The sequence below is a fragment of the Ranitomeya imitator genome, chromosome 6, assembly GCF_032444005.1.
Source record: "Ranitomeya imitator isolate aRanImi1 chromosome 6, aRanImi1.pri, whole genome shotgun sequence".
NCBI lineage: Eukaryota > Metazoa > Chordata > Amphibia > Anura > Dendrobatidae > Ranitomeya > Ranitomeya imitator.
Window position 1 is genome coordinate 76955419 of NC_091287.1, and position 19989 is coordinate 76975407.

Here is a 19989-nt window from a genome sequence, read left to right on the forward strand (position 1 = left end):
GGCAAGCCTGCGATAAAAACACGCAGTACGGCTGCCATACGGATTACATACGGAGGATGCCATGCGCAAAAAACGCTGACACACCCTGCCTACGGAGGAGCTACGGACCACTATTTTGGGGACTTTTCAGCGTATTACGGCCGTAATATACGGACCGTATTTGCATACGCTGAGTGTGACGCCGGCCTTATAGGTTCAACTTCTGAAGGAAAAAAGAAAAACGACTCCAAAAATGCTGTGAAGCGAGCTGAACACTACTCCGCGACTCTCCGGCCGGGCCCCGGTCCTCCTTGTGCAGTGCCCTGGCACTGGCATCTCAGCGCTGCGCCATGACGCCACTCGTACAATCACCGCTGAGGACACACTGGTTCTATGATATTTTGCAACGGTTTTATTTTTTTACAAGTTGGAGAACCCCTTTAAACATAGGATTGTATGGTGATCTAAGTTCAGTAGAAGTATAAGGGGTCTTGTGCTGCATCCATGATACAGACCCTAATAAGCGGCCATATTACATAAAAAAAAGGATGGGAGTGTGTATCAAGGTCAGAGCTGTGGACTCCTGTAGCTTCTTCAAGTGTATGAATTGGGGCATACAGTGTCCATGACTTATCTTACGGGCTTGTGCACATGGCCATATTTTTGTTCTGAATGCGATCTTACAAAACATCATATCGCACATGGACCAGTGTTATTCTATGGGGCCCTGCACATGTTAGATAAAATTGTAGCATGCCCGAACTTGATCTGATATTTGGATCACACTCGGCCATGCAAGTGAATGACTGTGGGAAACATCGGACTGCACTCGGATGACATCCGAGTGCAGTCTGCTCAATTTCCAGACTGTGGAAATCCATTTTTTTCATCCATCTTCTCCTAAAATTAGAGAATTGGATCACACTACGCTGACACTCTGATCAGAGAGTGATTTACATAATTGACCAGGTTCTCTCGGAGAGAATATACGCTCGTCTGCATTTGCCCTCAGCATAAGTCATCAATATCTGATTGATATTGGTCCGGCATCCCCTACCAATCAGGCTGAGGGTATGCTGATCAGTGTTACAATACATGTTAGCTCTGTTAGTGGCCTGATACAACAGCTGATTAGTGAGTTTGGCAGGTGTTAGACACCCTACAAAATGATGACCTATACTAGTGCCAGGTCATCAATAGTTAATGCTCAGACAACCCCTTTAATACAGTGAGGTCCAGTTTATAGATTAATTGAAATGAAAGAAATCTCAAGTCCAAGGGGCGCAGCCCAGGGGGCAATGAGCATCCATCTTACCTGCCATCAGTCAGGTGTCCCTGGTGAAGGATGACACTTCTGTGTTGTCAGAGTCATTAGCAAACTCATAAATAATTGAAAGGAAGTCAGGATCCCATTAGGGTTCGGATACCCTCTTAACGATTTTATTTTATAAAATATACAAATATATTTATACAAAAGAAATTTTAAAATAAAGTGGCATAAAAAGATCTGTGAGCGGCAGAGTACAGCATGGGCGATCCTAGGAAAGGTCCATCAGCTGCCGCTTTCCCTAGTTTTTAAGACAATCCAGTGGCAGCCATAACTGAGGAGTTGGTCGTGCATGTGTAATAAGAGCAATTAATATCGTACCTGCTAATGTTTGTCGATGATTAGCTGTCTTCTGCAGTCCATGCGGTTTGGTAATTTAGCACTGTAATTTATTACCTCACCACTTAGTTACAGGAAAGAAATATATCTTGGTACCGTGTTAGCCAGTGGACTCTCAACACTTAGTTACATACATACAACTTGAACCTATATCATGTGATCCCAGGCGACATCATAACCTACGAAATCCCTCCTCACATCTGAGTCCTCCCCACTCCGCTCCATACTTCTTATTCATCTGACTCGCACTGTCTACACAATCTGTTCATGCTGTGGATCGATTCTCCAGTGTATTATAAGGTGCAGCTAGGCTCTGCTCTCCTTTTCTTTCAAGAGCTGACAAGGGGGAACCCATAACAAGCAGGAGGCAGGGAATACAGGCTAAAGCTGCATTCTATAGAATACATCTATGCTATGCAGTATGAGACAAGGTGACAGAAGCTTTATCTCGCTGATCATATCAAAGCTGCCCTTAGGTAAGGCTCAGTGGAATGTATTGAGACTCCATCCCATCTAAATTGCCAGATATATCAAGGGAAATGTAATCTGCATTTGGGGGACCATCTCAAAAGGAGAGGAAGGAAGGACAATATGGTAGACAACTCAGAAGCAGCACATCTGCTAAAACAGGAAAACACAAGGTATAGATATAATTATTCAATGATGCTTAAAGGGAACCAGTCTCCAGTTTTGTGAAATAGTAGCTAAAAAGATCACTTTATTCAGCGTCTGCTCTGTCTCAAAAACCTTACATAACCCCGACTCCACTCTTATACTCCCGAATGTATGTACTTGCGGTTCATAATGCTCCCTTTAATGGAGAAATTGCTAAATTGTATATTCTTTTTAAAATTTTCTCTACTTATATAAAGATATCTTTAAAAATTGTTGCTATTAAAATATATTTTTTGGCTTCAAATTGTATTCTCCATTAAAAAGGAGGATGCTGCCAATCATTGGAATCAGCAGTTCTCTTACTAAAGATAAATTAACGGGTTAATGTGGAAATAACCTGCGCTGCTGAATAATCTTATGTCCAGACATATTTCACATAAAGGTGGTTTATTCAAGGCGGATTTGTGTGCTATTTCCTGATGAAGAAGTCACTTAGACTTTGAAACACGTTGAATAAACCACCTTTATGTGAAATACGTCTGGACATAAGATTATTCAGCAGCGCAGGTTATATCCACATTAACCCGTTCATTTATCTTCAGCATGGTTACTTGCTGACCCATGGATCTGCCGCAGCGGATAACTTTATATGCTTTATCAAAAGCTCCAGCTGGTGAGTAGAATTTGATTATATCAATTCACTTTGCATTGGGTAAGACCCTATTTGCGCTGATGTCTCCAGCAGTATCTCTTATGGCAGGATCTGCTGAGCCCATTGATTGGCTGCAGCGGTGCAATCTGTAAACTGGCACCGGGGCAGCAGCAGATACATAGTTATGGACCGAGGAGGGGCGACTACCAGCGCCGTTTACTTTCAGCCTCTACTAACATCAAAGAAAAACACGAAACCAGAAAACCCCTTATTCTATTTACTTTCCCACCACCCGATGACAGCAATAACGATCCGAGGAGAGAACTCTACATTCAGAAATAAGAGATCATGTGTCAGACCCAGGAACTACCTGTGCGTGCCCCCCACCCCAGGTCTGCAAATATTAATGTAGTAATGGTGTCGCCCTTTTTCTGTATATTTCCAGTATACGTCCTCAGGTTACTAGTGGTCATTTCGGAAATCTAGTGTTCCCTTTTTTACAGATCAGGAAGGAATAGAACTTTCTTTCTATTGGCCGTGCTTTTGAAATGCACTGAAGTTTTGGCTTGTAAATAAGGGCAGTGTTCGCCTCATGTAGCTGGATATACCCCAAAACCAGAAGATTGTAGGAAGCAGTAAGGGTCACTCATTTCATGAGGGCCTTGGCGAGTCTGTCCCAGAACCAGGCCTGGATGTGGGGGTTTGTATAGTCGCACACGGTAATGAAACGAAGGATGTTGGGAAATGGTCTCTTCATGGGTTTATACTTCACTGGGATCAGTCTTCTCTCACGAGCACCTGTAGATGAGAAAAACATGTAAAAATGGCAGCAGAAAACCTTTCCTTTTTTTCTAGACTGTACTGACTCATAGATCTACATTGAAGCTTCTTCAATTGCTCCCAAACATGTCTGGGAAAAGATTCCAATATTTGGAAACTGTTTGAGACACTCTGTTGTTTCAGAGAAAATAAAGTTAGAACATCCAGTCGGGAACCAGATACTAGACTAGCCCAGTAACATCCATCCCTGGCCGGCTGTTCCCAGCGCCATTTCATATGATTGACAGGTCTCGAGCGCCATCCCTGGCCGGCTGTTCCCAGCACCGTTTCATGTGATTGACAGGTCTCGAGCGCCATCCCTGGCCGGCTGTTCCCAGCACCGTTTCATGTGATTGACAGGTCTCGAGCGCCATCCCTGGCCGGCTGTTCCCAGCACCGTTTCATGTGATTGACAGGTCTCGAGCGCCATCCCTGGCCGGCTGTTCCCAGCACCGTTTCATGTGATTGACAGGTCTCGAGCGCCATCCCTGGCCGGCTGTTCCCAGCACCGTTTCATGTGATTGACAGGTCTCGAGCGCCATCCCTGGCCGGCTGTTCCCAGCACCGTTTCATGTGATTGACAGGTCTTGCTATAGGAGAGACCTGTGAATCGCCTTTAGCAGTGCTGGGATAAGTCGGCCAGGTATGGTGATGGACTAGTCTGGTCTTCAGCTATGGTTCCCAGACAGATCTGCAAACTACATTAGTACAGAAATATACCTGTCTGTAATCGAGCAGCCAGGCTCTCATTCATGCTGCTCATAGTTTGTACAGTATTTTAGCTGACAGGTTCCCTTTATGGGAAAACTTCAGTTTTGAAGCCTAAGGGTACGTGCACATGGTATTTTCAGATGCCGGTCTGCACCACAGAGAAACACTGAGGCGAGTTAAATCTGATTTTTTTATCGGATTGCACTCGTCCGATTGCATTGCAAGTGGGAAGAAGCCCTTAGTTTGACTATGAAACACTGCAGCTCATCAGGAAATACATACTTTGGAAGATCTTCCGGCGACTATGCTTTTCACATGACTAGTCCATGTCAGTTTAGGAGAAAAGGGCAGGTAGGAGCCGTCAGGGACTGGTCTCAGACTTGTCATTGGACATTCATAGTCCCTGGACGACTGTTTCCCAAGTACGTTTTCTCTGAAATGCCTCTGCATTCAACCTACACGGCTGCAAAACCACAGCCCGAAACATGTCAGCATGAATCTCCAGCCAGATTCCCCCTAAATCATTACTAGTAATAACATGGATATTGCTGGTAGTTATTCACATCAGCATAACGTACCTGGCCCAAGGCTAAGTGCAAATTTGGTCTGAAAATCACATTCACTGCTGTCCAGGTAATCATCAGATATAATCACCACCATCTTCCTACACCTGTAAAATAGATATCATTCTGGTGAGAATTTCTGTACTTTCCCATGAATGCATGGGCGTGGAATCTAGAACTTGCCATGCCTATATGTTTGTGGCTGGAGAAGCACTAACCTTACCTCTTTTCTATCAGCTCACTAGTTATGGTCCACAGGCAGGTTCCCGGGAGCACGTCCCTATCAAACACACAGAGCTTCAATCTATGCTCTGTCTGCTCCAATCGGCTGATCATCTCCTGCACAAACTCAATATCCTTACTGCAGTAGCAGATAAACGCATCAAAAGATTCAGGCACGTGTCCTGCAAAATGAGAAAATTGTACTTCAATTTAATATAGTAACACTATAATTTAAAAAATGTTATATAAAACGGTGAATGTGTCTTTCTGCCCGAAGCCGGGATGGGTGGCACCTGCTCAGTGCGGAGCCGGAGTCAGCGCATGTGTATACCGCACTAAGACGCCATTTTATTGAAGACACTGTGTATGTGAATTTGCAGATGGGATATCGCGGGATGCACACGTGTTGACTCTAGCACCATTTTATTGAAGAATTGTTGACGTTGTAGCATATTACTTCAACAAAATGGTGCAGGAGTCAGCGCGTGTGCATACTGCGATCTCCAGCGCCATTTTATTGAAGATACTGTATAAATTTACTAATAAAAATGCTCGCCACCCGGGCGTAGAATGGGTTCAATAGCTAGTTATATATAGATGTGACGGTATCGATGTCTCTGACATTAATATTATTTGATGCTGCAACGTTTCACCAAAAATCATTAAAAAGTAGGACAGGCACAGAAACCATGTAGCCTGAGGCAGCTCCCCTCCGATTCCTTCTCACCCAGATCAGGTAAGCAAACAGGGAGAGCAAACCTGGGTCAGCTAAGCAATGATTATTAAAATAATGTTTTTCCTGAGAGGCAGAATAAAAAAAACACGTAGGGATCTGATGTTCCTCGTGGCTCATGGCAACATGTAACTGATCACAGGTCACTGTTTAATAAGACATTACAAAACCTTACTACACAATTTGTGTTCCCAATTCTCCCCATTCTTAAAGAAGCATAGCCATGACGTTTTGTTTTCACTAACCCTGTGTATATGTAATGCAGTATGTGAGCATTAATATACTCCCCTACCGCCGCCTTGTCTGGGGTCTAGCCCCGTTCTGCTCCTCTTCTCTGTGACGTCACCGCTCTGCAGTCTCTCAGGGTCACTCTATGCTCTATGTATGAGCTGGAAGTCTCTTTTCCAATGTAAGCCTCATTCTGACACCCCATAGAATTCCATTGTAAAAGCCACTTCCAGGTCACACAAAGAGCAATATGACTAGAAGAGTCTGCAGAGCGGTGACATCACTGAGAAGAGGAGAAGAACGGGTCTGGACCCCAAAGAAGGCGGTGGTAGATGAATATATTAAAGGGGTATATTCCAGGGAGATTAAAAAAAAAAACAAAAAAAACAATTGTACTTCCCCGCCCTCAAACTAAAGATGAGATGCCCAGTTCACCATTATCTTTATAACACTTGTAATTCTGTGTGACAGCAGCTGCTCCTCACTGCTCCCCCTCCTGTCTGGGACCTTAGTTACACATCAGTCTGCAGCTCCCCCCTGTGAGTAACAGCCAGCCTGAGAAGAGGGTGCATGACCACACACCCCTGTTCTTTGCAGAGATCCAGCTATTATCAGGAGACTGGCTGATAGTAACAACATGGAGCTGCACACTGCTGTAATGTCCCAGAAGGAGGGGGTGAGCAGAGAGGAGCAGCTCCTGTCACACCAGTCCCCTGATAATGTCTCCCTTCCTGCAGTCCGAGGAGAGGGGACATGGCTAACACTATACTAACGGTAATCTGTTAGGCAATTCATGCTGCCCTCGGTTGCTCCTCCCTGCACCATTGCAGCTTATTAACATGTCTCTCTTGCGCTGGGAAGAGGGGGCCGGGAGAGGCATCAGGACTAGTCTCATCTACAGCTATGATCTTTCCGTCTCATTCAGCCAGGCTGCGATTCATGTTGTCCGCTGTTTGGGCAGCATGAATCGCCTAACAGATTCCCTTTAAGTTAATGACATTGGCTACTTTTTATTCACAAATGTGCTGAGGACCTGATTTTGCAACAGTTAGTAATATAAGGTGCACACGTTCAGGATTTCTCGCAGAAAATTCCTGAGAAAAACCTGACATTTTCTGCAAGAAATCCGCAATAAATCTGCATGCATTTTTGATGCGTTTTTTTCCGGACATGTCACAGTGCATTTTGTAGTGGGAAATCCGCAAAACAAAACAAACAAAAAAAAAAAAAAAAAAAAAAAAATCGCAAAATTAATGAACATGCTGCGTTTTTTACCGCAATGCGTTTTTTTTGCGGAAAAAAACGCATCATGTGCACAAAACATGCGGAATTCATTCTAAATGATGTGATGCTTATTGTATGTGGTTTTATAGCGTTTTTATCAGAAAAAACAACAACGTGTGCACACAGCCTTAGGTATTCCTCCTGCACAAATTATATTTTTTACAAAATTAAAAACACTAATACTTTACATTTTTCATTCCTTCAATTTTTTTTTTTAATGGCAGCTTCCCTTTAATGAAGCCTCTCTGAAAGATTGCATAGCTCTCCTGTTGGCAAAATGGTCACCGATGGAAGAGCATGTGGCCACAGTTGTCCATCAGCCTCCTGCAAATGATCAAAAAGCCTAGTTTTCAATTGGAGAAAGATGGAGGAGAAAGGGACAGATCTGACCACCAGCAGACAATGTGAGAACAGCAGAGCTGTGCGGCTTTCTGAAAGGCTTCAATGACAAGTACAGCAGGAGAACCTGTAATACTTGTATATTAGTAAGGGCCAAACTTTATTAATAAGCTGCACAAATGTTTCATACGTGATGTTAAACCCCTTTAAAGTAGTCACAGATGTGAGACCTCTGTACTCACCCCCGCTGCTGCCCACAGTATTGTCTTGTACAGGCGATTGCAGTCCACTCCACTTCTTTAAATATTTTTTACAGTCTGATTCTTAAAGAGAAATGATTCTGCAGTTATTAATGGGAAGTAAACACAAAAACCAATTCAGGAAATAACACATGACCCCACAATCCCAATAAGGCTATGTTCACACATTGCGTTTTTCATGCAAACTAAAAGCTGCTTTTTATAGTGCCAGCAAAAGTTGTGAGATTTCAGAAATATCATGCACACACTTGATTTTTTTTTTCTTTACTGTACTGGAAAACTGCTGCATTTTTTAAATCTGCTGTATGTCACTTCTTTCAGCCATTCAAAAAAATGTGAGAGCAAAAAATGCAGCTGTAATTAATGTAACTTTATTAAACATGTACTGTACACAAATGACACATATAATCTGCAGCAAAAAAGTTTTTTTATAAGCATCTTTACTGCCAAGAAAGCAGTTTTGCCTGCAGAAAAACAAAATGTATCAACACAGCCTAAGTCCTCCTTAGGCTAGTTTCACACTTGCGTTGGGCAGAGCTGCGGAGGGCTGCGTACTTCTTCCGTGAAGCCCCACCCACTGCCACACCTCTTCCATTCAGCTCCGCCTACGTCTGCATGCGTCCTGCGTACCTATCTTTAACATTTGGTACGCAGGCCATGCGGATGTATACAGATGCGTCCGCATGCGTCGTTTTGATGCCAGGCCGAACGCAACATGTTGCAATTTGTTGCGGTCGGCCTGCGTACCCAATGTTAAAGATAGGTACGCAGGACGCATTCAGACGTAGGCGGAGCTGAATGGAAGAGGTGCAGCAGTGGGCGGGGCTTCACGGAAGAAGTACGCAGCCCTCCGCAGCTCTGCCCAACGCAAATGTGAAACCAGCCAGCATAGCTCTGCTGTGCCTCCAGTACTGACCTAGAGTGTATTCTACCTTTACATTTCTAGTCATGTGCACTTTCTGCCATCTATATCAGCATAACTGCATGAGTGTTTTTACATCATTGATCTGTTAGCTGGTTTCCAGCAGAGATCAACAGTTCTGTAATCCACTTTGCAAGCAAAGATCAGTGATGCAAAACTGCAAATGCTGCTCTGTTGATGCATATGGCAGAAGATTATTTGCCATATGCATCAGAGGTAGTGATGAGCAAGTGTACTCGTTGCTCTGGTTTTCCAGAGCACGCTCGGGTGATCTCAGAGTATTTGTTAGTGTTCGGAGATTTAGTTTTCATCGCCACAGCTGAATGATTTACAGCTACTACCCAGCCTGAGTACATGTGGGGGTTGCCTTGTTGCTAAGGAATCCCCACATGTGTTCAAGCTGTCTAGTAGCTGCAAATCATGCTGTGGAGGTGATGAAAACTAAATCTCCAAGCAGTTACAAATACTCGTAGATCACCTGAGCGTGATCGGGAAAACCCGAGCAACGAGTACACTCGCTCATCACTAATCAGAGGTTATGTATAGGACCATACTATGCACAGGATCAGGGTGCGTTGTAAAGGTGAAATACATTCTAATATAGCGCTATGATGGCAGGAAGCCAGCTGAGAGACACTGCTCTGCACATGATCGATCAGGAGCACTGGAACTAGAAAAGGATGCTTCCAATGGCAACTGTTGGGGATAAAAAGCCATCTAGGCGGGTATTTTTAGGGGGGTAAAAAGTGCAAAACAGGGCAGATTTAACATAGGTATACTGGCACAAATGACTATATACATACATTATTATAAGACAATGTTGTGATTTTGGGAAGAAGCCTTTAAGGTTGGTGCTACAAGGCAACTTGTCTACGACTTGCTGTTCTGCGGCCATTTTGGAGCTCTGATTTTGTTGTACATAAAAAAAGTCACGCAGCAGATATGTCGCATGTCACGCCTTTGAAGACTTGGGCAAATGCGTCTTACGACCAGTGACACAAAATCCAATATATTTGGAAACGTGCAACTATCTCAGCATTACAGACAATGGAAACAGTATAGGGTAGGGATCATCGAAAAACAGGATTCTATTAATGCAAAAGATCAGAAAAGACTGAATAATTAAAAACAAGGCAGCATCTTGATCAGATTCCCTGGTAATATTCACATCCACTTATCCTTGCACTAACCCCCTTCTTCTCATCCACCTTTTCTTCTATCTTTCCTCCTAATGTACGGTTACATCACGTGTAATTGTCGTGCACTTGGAGTGAACCATCAGGTCTACTGGTTTGGCTTAATCATGTCAATTGAGTGCGTATTACAGCTGTAATCCAGTGCATGTTTAATATCATACCAATGTGATATTTCTGCATTTTTCTGAAGTATACTGATTTTTTTTTTTTTTTTTTTTCTTGTCTTAAAAAAAACAAACAAATTGGAAAAAAAAAGACAACGAAAAGGCACCTGCAATAAGATGTGACCCCTATGACATGCTAAAATATAATAGGAATATAAAATGCATTTAAAGGGAATCTGACAGCTGCCCTAACAGCCCCTTTTTATTGCTTATCAATTGCTATATAAATGTAAAATCAACTTCAGACCCCGCACTTGTGCTTTGTAAATCAGTGAGCGAGTCTTCAGGAGGTGGAAAGGGGCTTTTTTTTTTAACATAATTTGTCTTCCCCCCCCAGATTATAAAAGATCTCTGGGGATTTTTTTTTCTTTAGGGTATGTGCACACAATATTCTTTTCAGGAGACTGTGTCTTGAAACGCATCTGAAAACTCTTTTTTTTTTTTTTTTTTAAAGCAATTTCACACATGCACAGCAATATCAAAACGACTTGCTGTGTATGTTTTGCCTTTTGAAACTTGTTTTAACCACTTCAGGCTTCAGAAACTGAAGTCACTGAAAGTAACCCATCCACTCTTCTTAAAAAAAGCTGGTGATAAGCTAACTGCAGAAACTAAACAAAATGTCAGAAGATGCTTCTGGAAAAGCACTGCTTTGTTCGGATGCATCATCTTTTAATGAAGTTAAAAATCGCTGTGTGAACAAAAACTTATTTTTCATGGTGACACCGGTCCATGTGTGCCAGGATTCACTGAGCACAGGACCCATCAGCTACGATCTACCAGCCGAGACCCATCGATTAAGTGATTGCCAGGTCCTAGTAAAGCCTGGGTATTGCTAATGCTTCCATTTGCTGCATAGCGCTATGTAGCAGGCAAAGAAGAAGACAGAAGCGGTGATAAACCACCTATGTCTTTTCCACAAAATCCTCACACCGTAAATTTATAATGGCATGGGGTTAAAGCGAACAACCAAAAAAACGTAATTTAAAGGCCATTATCTCGTTAAAAGAGAGTCTATCAGCCCACCATGACTGCTCAAACCAAGCACAGGCGCTCAGTGCAGCCTTGGCATGGCCAAACAGTTCAGTGCACCTTCCCACCTAAACGTTTTCCATCTATCTCTGCCTTTCTCTACTTTGGTTGTCAGTAGCCGTAGGGGGCAGAGCGAGATGGAAACTAAGTAAGTTGGAAGGAAGCACAAGGTAGGTGAACTAATGGCGCCAGAATACCTGTGCTTACTTTGAACAGTCATTTTGAGCTGAGAGACTCCTTTGAAATACAAAATATAATGCAGGTAAAAAAAAACAGAAACTAAAATATATGACCGTCAACTAAAAGACAATGAACAACTTACCGATTAATGGTCCTAAGTCTGTAAGAATATCATGCCTCTCTATTTTTTTCAACAGTTCCAGGAGTCGCCCAACAGTCGGCTGTCCACCAAGCTCCTGTGAACACTTCTTCTCCCATTCTTCCAGGACGGCTAGGGTAGGGTTACGGGCGTTTTCAAAATTCTTGATCTCCAAATAGGTAAAGTCCATTTCTTCTGCCAGAAGAATCCATCCTGCAGCCACCACAGTGTCTGGGTTCAGGTACAGAGACAGTTTGTGCCTGGTATTGAAATTTAATGCCACCAGGGGAACCGAGGAGAAGTCTACTTCACCTGAACTTGACCCACAAGCCATGGTGATCAGAGAGTTTTCACCTTAAACTGGAAGAAATTTCAATCCCCACTCACACCGCCGTTTACTGAGCCGATCACATCTGCTCCAAGGTTTAGCTGAAACGTGAAGGGAAATCTTTTAAAATGAGGAACTTCATAATATAAATCAATTCTCTCAGTTTTCTCTAGTTCTACTCCAAGCATCTTAGTATAAATGGAACGTCTTTATCTGGCTCTGTTCAATGATTACAGCCGGCTGCTGCCATAGTTAATAACACCTCATCAGTGGGGTCTCAGGGTGTCAGACCCCCCACTGACCTGGCACTGATGACCTATCCTAAGGAAAGGTCATCCGTATCATATGACTGGAGAACCCCTTTAATAATTATGTCCAGTGTTAAATCAGCTATGGGAGGTGAAAATATATGTGCAGCTATTTAGAAATCATTTCCATTGTTTTAAATATGCTCTATGCATGACCCTTTAACGAGAACCCTTTCAGCAAAAAAATAATCAAAATACAGGGCTCCATGTGCCACTGTACCATGATCTGATGGGTGCCAGACGTATGGAGCAATTCTCTGCTAAAAGCTGCTGCTTCAATTTTTTCACAGTCATTAAAAAAAAGATTAGAAATGCTCTTTATTTTTGTCTCTTACTACTTTTTGAGCCTTTAAGGGTATGTTCCCACGGTCAGTATTAGGCAGCTCATTGGATGCAGCACATGTCCGCTACATCCAAAGCGTTGCCGGCTTTTGTAAGTGCGGTGATTCCTCATGTGTTCACTGAACCGTCCGGAATCACCGTGTCCCAATACATTGGACTGGGATATAGTTATCTTGCAGAGACTGAGCGTCTCCGCAAGATAAATTGACATGCTGCAATCTAGAAAGACGCGCCGCATGTCCATCTCCACAGGGAAGCCTGAATCCTGAACATGTGAACTTACCCTTAAGGGCAAAAAGTCATAAAGTCATGATACAGCTAAAGTGTCACACGCAAATCTTAAAAGAAAAATTAAAGAAAAATCACTCCAAAAAGGAACTAGAGTATATTTATGCAACAATGTTGTGACTTTTGAAAAAGTTGAAAATAGATAAACAAACTCAAAACATGAAAAACTAGACAAAATAAATAGGTGCAGATGCAATTAGGTACGGGCTCTGTGCCTCCTTACAAATTTGTATGCATTTAAAAGGTGTGATAAAGGTAGTAGGCATCATTATGTGTGCCCATTATGTACAGCACCATCATTGAGCCATTTCCATGATGTGGAAGGGGTCTGTGACACTTCTGTAGATGTTGGGGGTGACAGATCTCTGTATGTAGAAAAATATACTGTATGTTTCGTTTCTGGCATTGCTGCGTAAGTCAGATTTCCCACACTCCCCTGAGAAGCCCAAGCTATTTCTATTAGAATTTATATACTGTAATTTTATTTCAAAGGCTCTTTCCACCTTGGATATTTATAACCTTCGGATGGATAATAAATGTCTGACTTCTGTAACCCCAGAATAACTAGAACGAAGCTGTCGATCCCCTCGATGCGCGGCCGCAGTGGAGTTAGATTGCAGCGGGGATTGTGTTATATGAGACAAAGCTTTTTCGACTCTTCACCGATGAAACTATAAAAAATCCATAAATCAAAGGCATAAAGAACACTATGGAGAATTTCTGCACCTATTATGTAAATTCGGTTACTTGCATTTTTCTGTACGTGCTTTTAAATGTTTTTGACGCTGTGTTTTTTTGTCTATTTGGTGTGTCATTCTTTATACAAAGCAGCTTGGTTTTTTTTAAACTTCCTGATATTTGACATTCTTATGTGTGGATTAGATACGTTTTTTTAACTGCGGATTTTCTGCACCTAATGCAAGTCTATGGGGAAATTCGGAACAGAAAACTCAGCAAGGGAAATTAAAATACTATGGACTGGAAATCCACACCGCCGGTCAGTTTACGCAGCATAAAAAAAAAGCACAGTGGGCAGGATGTTTATATAAACCCCCTCGAATTTGTTGGTCCTGTAAATGCTGCATTTCTGCCACAGCATCAAAAAACGTGATAAAAAGCTCATCGTGAGCACACAGCCTCAGTGCGTACCAATCAGATGCAGTACAGGACCCGTCACCACCTTATTACAAGGGCACGTGGTAATTTATTGTATCATCTATACATAAACACCAGGTCCCGTCTGCGCGGGCACAGATCTCCCCCGTGCTGGACACAGTCTGCATTTCACACACAGACCAGATATCTCCCGTCCTGTACAGTCACCACTACAGACAACTGGGACGTTGTGTGTGGGATTCACTGTTCTTCATTGTGTGGTCACTAAGTAATGACAGGATATACCGGGGTTTCACAACACACTCTACACATCTGTTGCAACTTGAACTTGCAGGAAGATTTTACAATGTGTCTGATGTACGAGATTCAGTCCCCCAATGGTAAGACATGTGCGTAGCCATGCAGTCAGCAATCGGGTATGAATAAAGGCACCGTCACACTGAGCAACTTTAAAAACGATAACGATAGCAATCCGTGACGTTGCAGTGTCCTGGATAGCGATATCGTGTTTGACACGCAGCAGCGATCAGGATCCTGCTGTGACATTGCTGGTCGGAGTAGAAAGGCCAGATCTTTATTTCGTGGCTGGATCTCCTGCAGACATCGCTGAATCGGCGTGTGTGATGCCGATCCAGCGATGTCTTCACTTGTAACTAGGGTAAACATCGGGTTACTAAGCGCAGGGCCGCGCTTAGTAACCCGGTATTTACCCTGGTTACCATTGTAAATGTAAAAAAACCAAACAAACAGTACATACTTACATTCCGGTGTCTGTCGCGTCTCCCGGCGTCAGCTTCCCTGCACTGTGTCAGCGCCGGCCGGCCGTAAAGCAGAGCACAGTGGTGACGTCACCGCTCTGCTTTACGGCTGGCGCTTACACAGTGCAGGGAAGCTGACGCCGGGGGAACGCGACAGACACCGGAATGTAAGTATGTAGTGGTTTTTTTTTTTTTACATTGACAATGGTAACCAGGGTAAACATTGGGTTACTAAGCGCGGCCCTGCGCTTAGTAACCCGATGTTTACCCTGGTTACCCGGGGACTTCGGCATCGTTGGTCGCTGGAGAGCTGTCTGTGTGACAGCTCTCCAGCGACCACACAGCGACGCTGCAGCGATCGGCATCGTTGTCTATATCGCTGCAGCGTCGCTTAATGTGACGGTACCTAAGCCTCTGCTCACATTACTCCTGATGTATACAGTACTGCTGTATTCCTCAATGTATACCTGACATATGCCTTGGTGGTATATGTTTTTTTAGTAAAGTATTCTGCCACATACCGGCTCAGCAAGATGCATAGTCCCGTCAGTGGTATACGTCTGGGAATAATCTAGCGATAAACCTCCCATAATCCAAAAACAGAAGGTGAAGAGGAGCCGAAGTGCAGAAGATGCCATATGTGGTAGCAACGTACACCAAGTTAGAGCCCAAGTCAATGTATGAATGCAACTGCACCAAAAAAGCATTTCTGATGCATCACCCAGACTCCAATGATCAGAACATTGTATACTGTGTGGTATATACCAAAAGACGACTTTCCTCCATCTCCTTCAGTTACTGGATAAAATGAGCCGGAGTCCAGGCCGTGCTGAGCCCTAGAGGACGGCAGACGTTCATTTCATTACATAAGTGTCCAATGATGCTCAGTTTTCACATTGTGGTTCCAGAGCAAATCATTGGCGCTTTGAGCAAAGAGGATTTAGAGCAGGTAAATTGCTCAAAAGATGAACGGATTCCTGTCTATATAAAAGCAACTTTTGTTTGAGAGTCTTAACAGCTTCAGGTTACAAGAAGTGGCGTGACCAGGCACCAGGCTATGAAGATGCTACATACTTTGTAATAGAGGTCAATGGAAAGGCGGAAACCGTCCGGCACTGTTTTTGCTTGAAGAACCTCCAGCAGTTTCTTCAATATTGAATGGAGCTAAAGCGCCACTCCGGCAGTGTCTCTTTTTTATTTCACCAATTTCTGTTCCCTGCCTGTAGTAAAATACCACATCAGGAGCGGAATAATAAAATTAAAAAAAAAAGAACACTCATAGGGAAAAAAAAAAAAAGAGGGACTTAACATCCATTGTCCAAGCACGAGTCCGATGCCATTCTTGGATACATATTTTATCAAGCGTGATGGACACATGTTGAGCATAAGTATTCTGATCCTCTAAGCAAAGAGTCTGTCCTCTTAGCTATATGCCCCTCTATGTACAAGGTACTTACTACCCCTTGTCCCAAGAGAAGTTGCAGATTTGGGAAAAGGTCTACAGAGAAGGACAGGGAAGGTTCCAGCATGATGGGCGAAGGAAAGAAGAAAGCTGGAGACAAGAACTGAGGGGAGGAGCACATTCCAATGGAGAAAGCATGAGAACACAGTGATCATGACAAAGTCACGCACCAAATACCTGACTGCTGAAATACAGTATACTGTACCAGCCATACGCTGCACCCGCTGTATACTTCACCCGCAGCGCCAGCCATATGCTGCACCTGCTGTATACTGCACCTGCTGCGCCAGCCGTATACTGCTCCTGCCGTATACTGCTCCTGCTGTGCCAGCACAATGCTGCACCCACTGCGCCAGCCGTATTCTGCACCCGCTGCGCCAGCCGAATTCTGCACCCGCTGCGCCAGCCGAATTCTGCACCTGCTGCGCCAGCCGAATTCTGCACCAGCCTGCTCCCACCTGACCACAGGAATCAGTTTTTGATTTTACTGTGAATCTTTCAATACATTTATTTTCATAATCTTTTCTTTCTTAGAGTAACAGAGGAGACTGATAACAGCTGCTTAACCGGCTAGATGCTGCTGTCAATCACCACCATTTAAATGGATCATTGCCGGACCCATCGCTCACCTGCCTGCTCATCTCAATTATAGGGTGCCAATGGGTTGCCATGCAGCCCAGACTTATGATGCTGGCCACATAGAAGATCAGTAATTTGGCTACAGACTACAATACTAAAATATTAGAACAGGAGGAGAGGATGAAGCTCAGCACAAACTTCCAGTAAATAAAACTCAAAAAATTATTAAATGAAAAACATGATTACTAAAAAAAAGCTGACGCGTTTCTGGCACATCAGTGGCCTTAGTCATAGTAATGTATTGTAAGGACATTAACGTGCCAGAAACGCGTCAGGTTTTGTTTTGAATCGTGTTTTTCACTTAATAAGTTTACTGGAGGTTTGTGCTGAGCTCCATCCTCCCCTCCTGCTCTACGTTGCTGGACCGGCACCTTCCGGGAACATACGGAACCAGGACGTCACAGTGCACCGTGTGGGAAGCGGTTTTCTTCTTTCTATATTTCTAAATATTACAGCACCCAGTACAAGTGCTCAGATCACTTAAACCATCCTTCTTCCAATTAAAAAAGGGGGTATCACAAAGCCCCCGAATAGCTCCATCGACTGAAAAATAAAAACTTGGGGTCTCAGATGGAGCAAAACAAACTTTTTTTGTGGCCATTGTCTCTCAATGAATGTCCTAACAAGACCCAAGAAATGACATCAGCATTATGGGTTGTGTTTTTTCAATATTTGACTTATAGGATTTTTTTTGTGGACAGAAATATTTGAACAAAAAAACAAAAAGTTATAGCTCTTGGAAAAAATAAAAGTGTAAAAGCAAAAAAATTGAACCAATCCCGAAGGCGTTAATGATTCTTGCTCCCCCAAATCCCCATGTGCCTGGACCCTCTTCATATGGGGGGCACAGAACACCGCACCAAGCGGAGGAGACAGCTGGCACCCACCGCGAGAAGCCCACAAGCCACCCTCCAGCCCTAGGGGGCAACTGCGCCCCCTGCAGGGGAACATCGCCCACAAGGGCAGAATGCACAGGCCCTGAGGGCAGACATGGTGCAACACAGTCTTCCCAGCACTCCATCATTCTGTCTATATGCCCAGCAGCCATATCAGCCGCACAGTGTGACCTGAGCCCTGTCACCCGCGGTCCGCACTCACCGTCCTGACAGCAGCCTCCCCGTCACTGGCACACACCCACTACCGCTCCGTGTCAAAACTGAAACTGGCGGAGCAGGACTCTACCATTAACAGCAATGGACGGGGGAGGACAAAGTGTACTGATGCCCAAAGAGGAATAAACTAAGGCCTGGTTACCTCAGTAATCTGCGCTGTCCGTATAATTCCTGTGTTATGCCGGGGACGCCGCAGGAGCCCAGATAGTTGTGACTCAGAGAGAGTTCTGTGACTGGGTTATAGAACACCCCCCTCCCTCAGCAACATGGACTGTTCTCAATAGCAGGAACTTACTGAGAAAGTTTGTGGGAAATGATGCGCTGTTACCACAGAGTGCGATTACTACAGCGAGGGCGGTATACAGGGCGGTATACAGGGCGTTATCAGTGTGGCCGGGGAGGCTGTCTGGATGGGGCCAGGATTATAGGAGGGCTCTCTACTGTTTCCTGTTACATCTCTTCCCTTGCTAGTAGGATTAGTTGGGACTTTTCAGCAGGGAATAATCAGGAGAGACCGTGACTGCTGTGGAGGCCGAACCAGAAGGCTGCAATTCATTCAGCTCAATAGTAGTATTAACATTAATTATACTTATTTTCTATACATTGTATTAATATTGGGCAGAATTAAATATGCTGACATCCTATATACAGTATGAGCCACCACACAGCCCCTATATACAGTATGAGCCACCACACAGCCCCTATAGACAGCATGAACCAGCCCCCTATATACAGTACGAGCCACAACACAGCCCCCTATATACTGATGAGCCCACACCCAGCCCCCTATATACTGATGAGCCCACACACAGCCCCTATATACAGTATGAGCCACCACACAGCCCCTATATACAATAGGAGCCACCACACAGCTCCCTATATACAGTATGAGCCACCACACAGCTCCCTATATACAGTATGAGCCACCACCCAGCCCCCTATATACAGTATGAGCCACCACACAGCCCCTATATACAATAGGAGCCACCACACAGCTCCCTATATACAGTATGAGCCACCACACAGCTCCCTATATACAGTATGAGCCACCACCCAGCCCCCTATATACAGTATGAGCCACCACACAGCCCCCTATATACTGATGAGCCCACACACAGCCCCCTATATACAGTATGAGCCACCACACAGCCCCCTATATACAGCATGAGCCACCACACAGCCCCCTATATACCGATTAGCCCACACCCAGCCCCCTATATACAGTATGAGCCACCACACAGCCCCCTATATACTGATGAGCCAGCACACAGCCCCCTATATACCGATGAGCCCACACCCAGCCCCCTATATACAGTATGAGCCACCACAGTCCCCTATATACAGTATGAGCCACCACACAGCTCCTATATATAGTATGAGCCACCACACAGCCCCTATATACAGTATGAGCCACCACAGTCCCCTATATACAGTATGAGCCACCACACAGCCCCTATATACAGTATGAGCCACCACACAGCCCCTATATACAGTATGAGCCACCACACAGCCCCTATAGACAGCATGAACCAGCCCCCTATATAGAGTACGAGCCACAACACAGCCCCCTATATACTGATGAGACCACACCCAGCCCCCTATATACAGTATGAGCCACCACACAGCCCCCTATATACTGATGAGCCCACACACAGCCCCAATATACAGTATGAGCCACCACACAGCCCCTATATACAATAGGAGCCACCACACAGCTCCCTATATACAGTATGAGCCACCACCCAGCCCCCTATATACAGTATGAGCCACCACACAGCCTCCTATATACAGTATGAGCCACCACACAGCCCCCTATATACTGATGAGCCCACACACAGCCCCTATATACAGTATGAGCCAGCACACAGCCCCCTATATACAGTATGAGCCACCACACAGCCTCCTATATACAGTATAAGCCACCACACAGCC

At 44.3% G+C, this 19989-nt stretch overlaps 1 protein-coding gene across 2 annotated transcripts; it reads right to left on the reverse strand.

Moving 5' to 3' along the window:
* Positions 1-1386: 1386 nt before the first annotated feature.
* On the reverse strand, positions 1387-18102 carry MYD88 (MYD88 innate immune signal transduction adaptor). Of its 2 annotated transcripts, none has more exons than XM_069729792.1 (6): positions 18044-18102; positions 11708-12133; positions 8054-8134; positions 5229-5409; positions 5021-5112; positions 1387-3710 (listed from the first exon to the last, which is right to left on the reverse strand). In XM_069729792.1, exons 2-6 carry the CDS (start codon positions 12036-12038, stop codon positions 3559-3561), a joined length of 837 nt encoding a protein of 278 aa, XP_069585893.1. In that variant the 5' UTR covers positions 12039-12133; positions 18044-18102; the 3' UTR covers positions 1387-3558. The 2 variants fall into 2 exon arrangements, with proteins under 2 accessions (XP_069585893.1, XP_069585894.1); XM_069729793.1 differs by lacking the exon at positions 18044-18102 and adding an exon at positions 15919-16064.
* Between the last annotated feature and the right edge of the window lie 1887 nt (positions 18103-19989).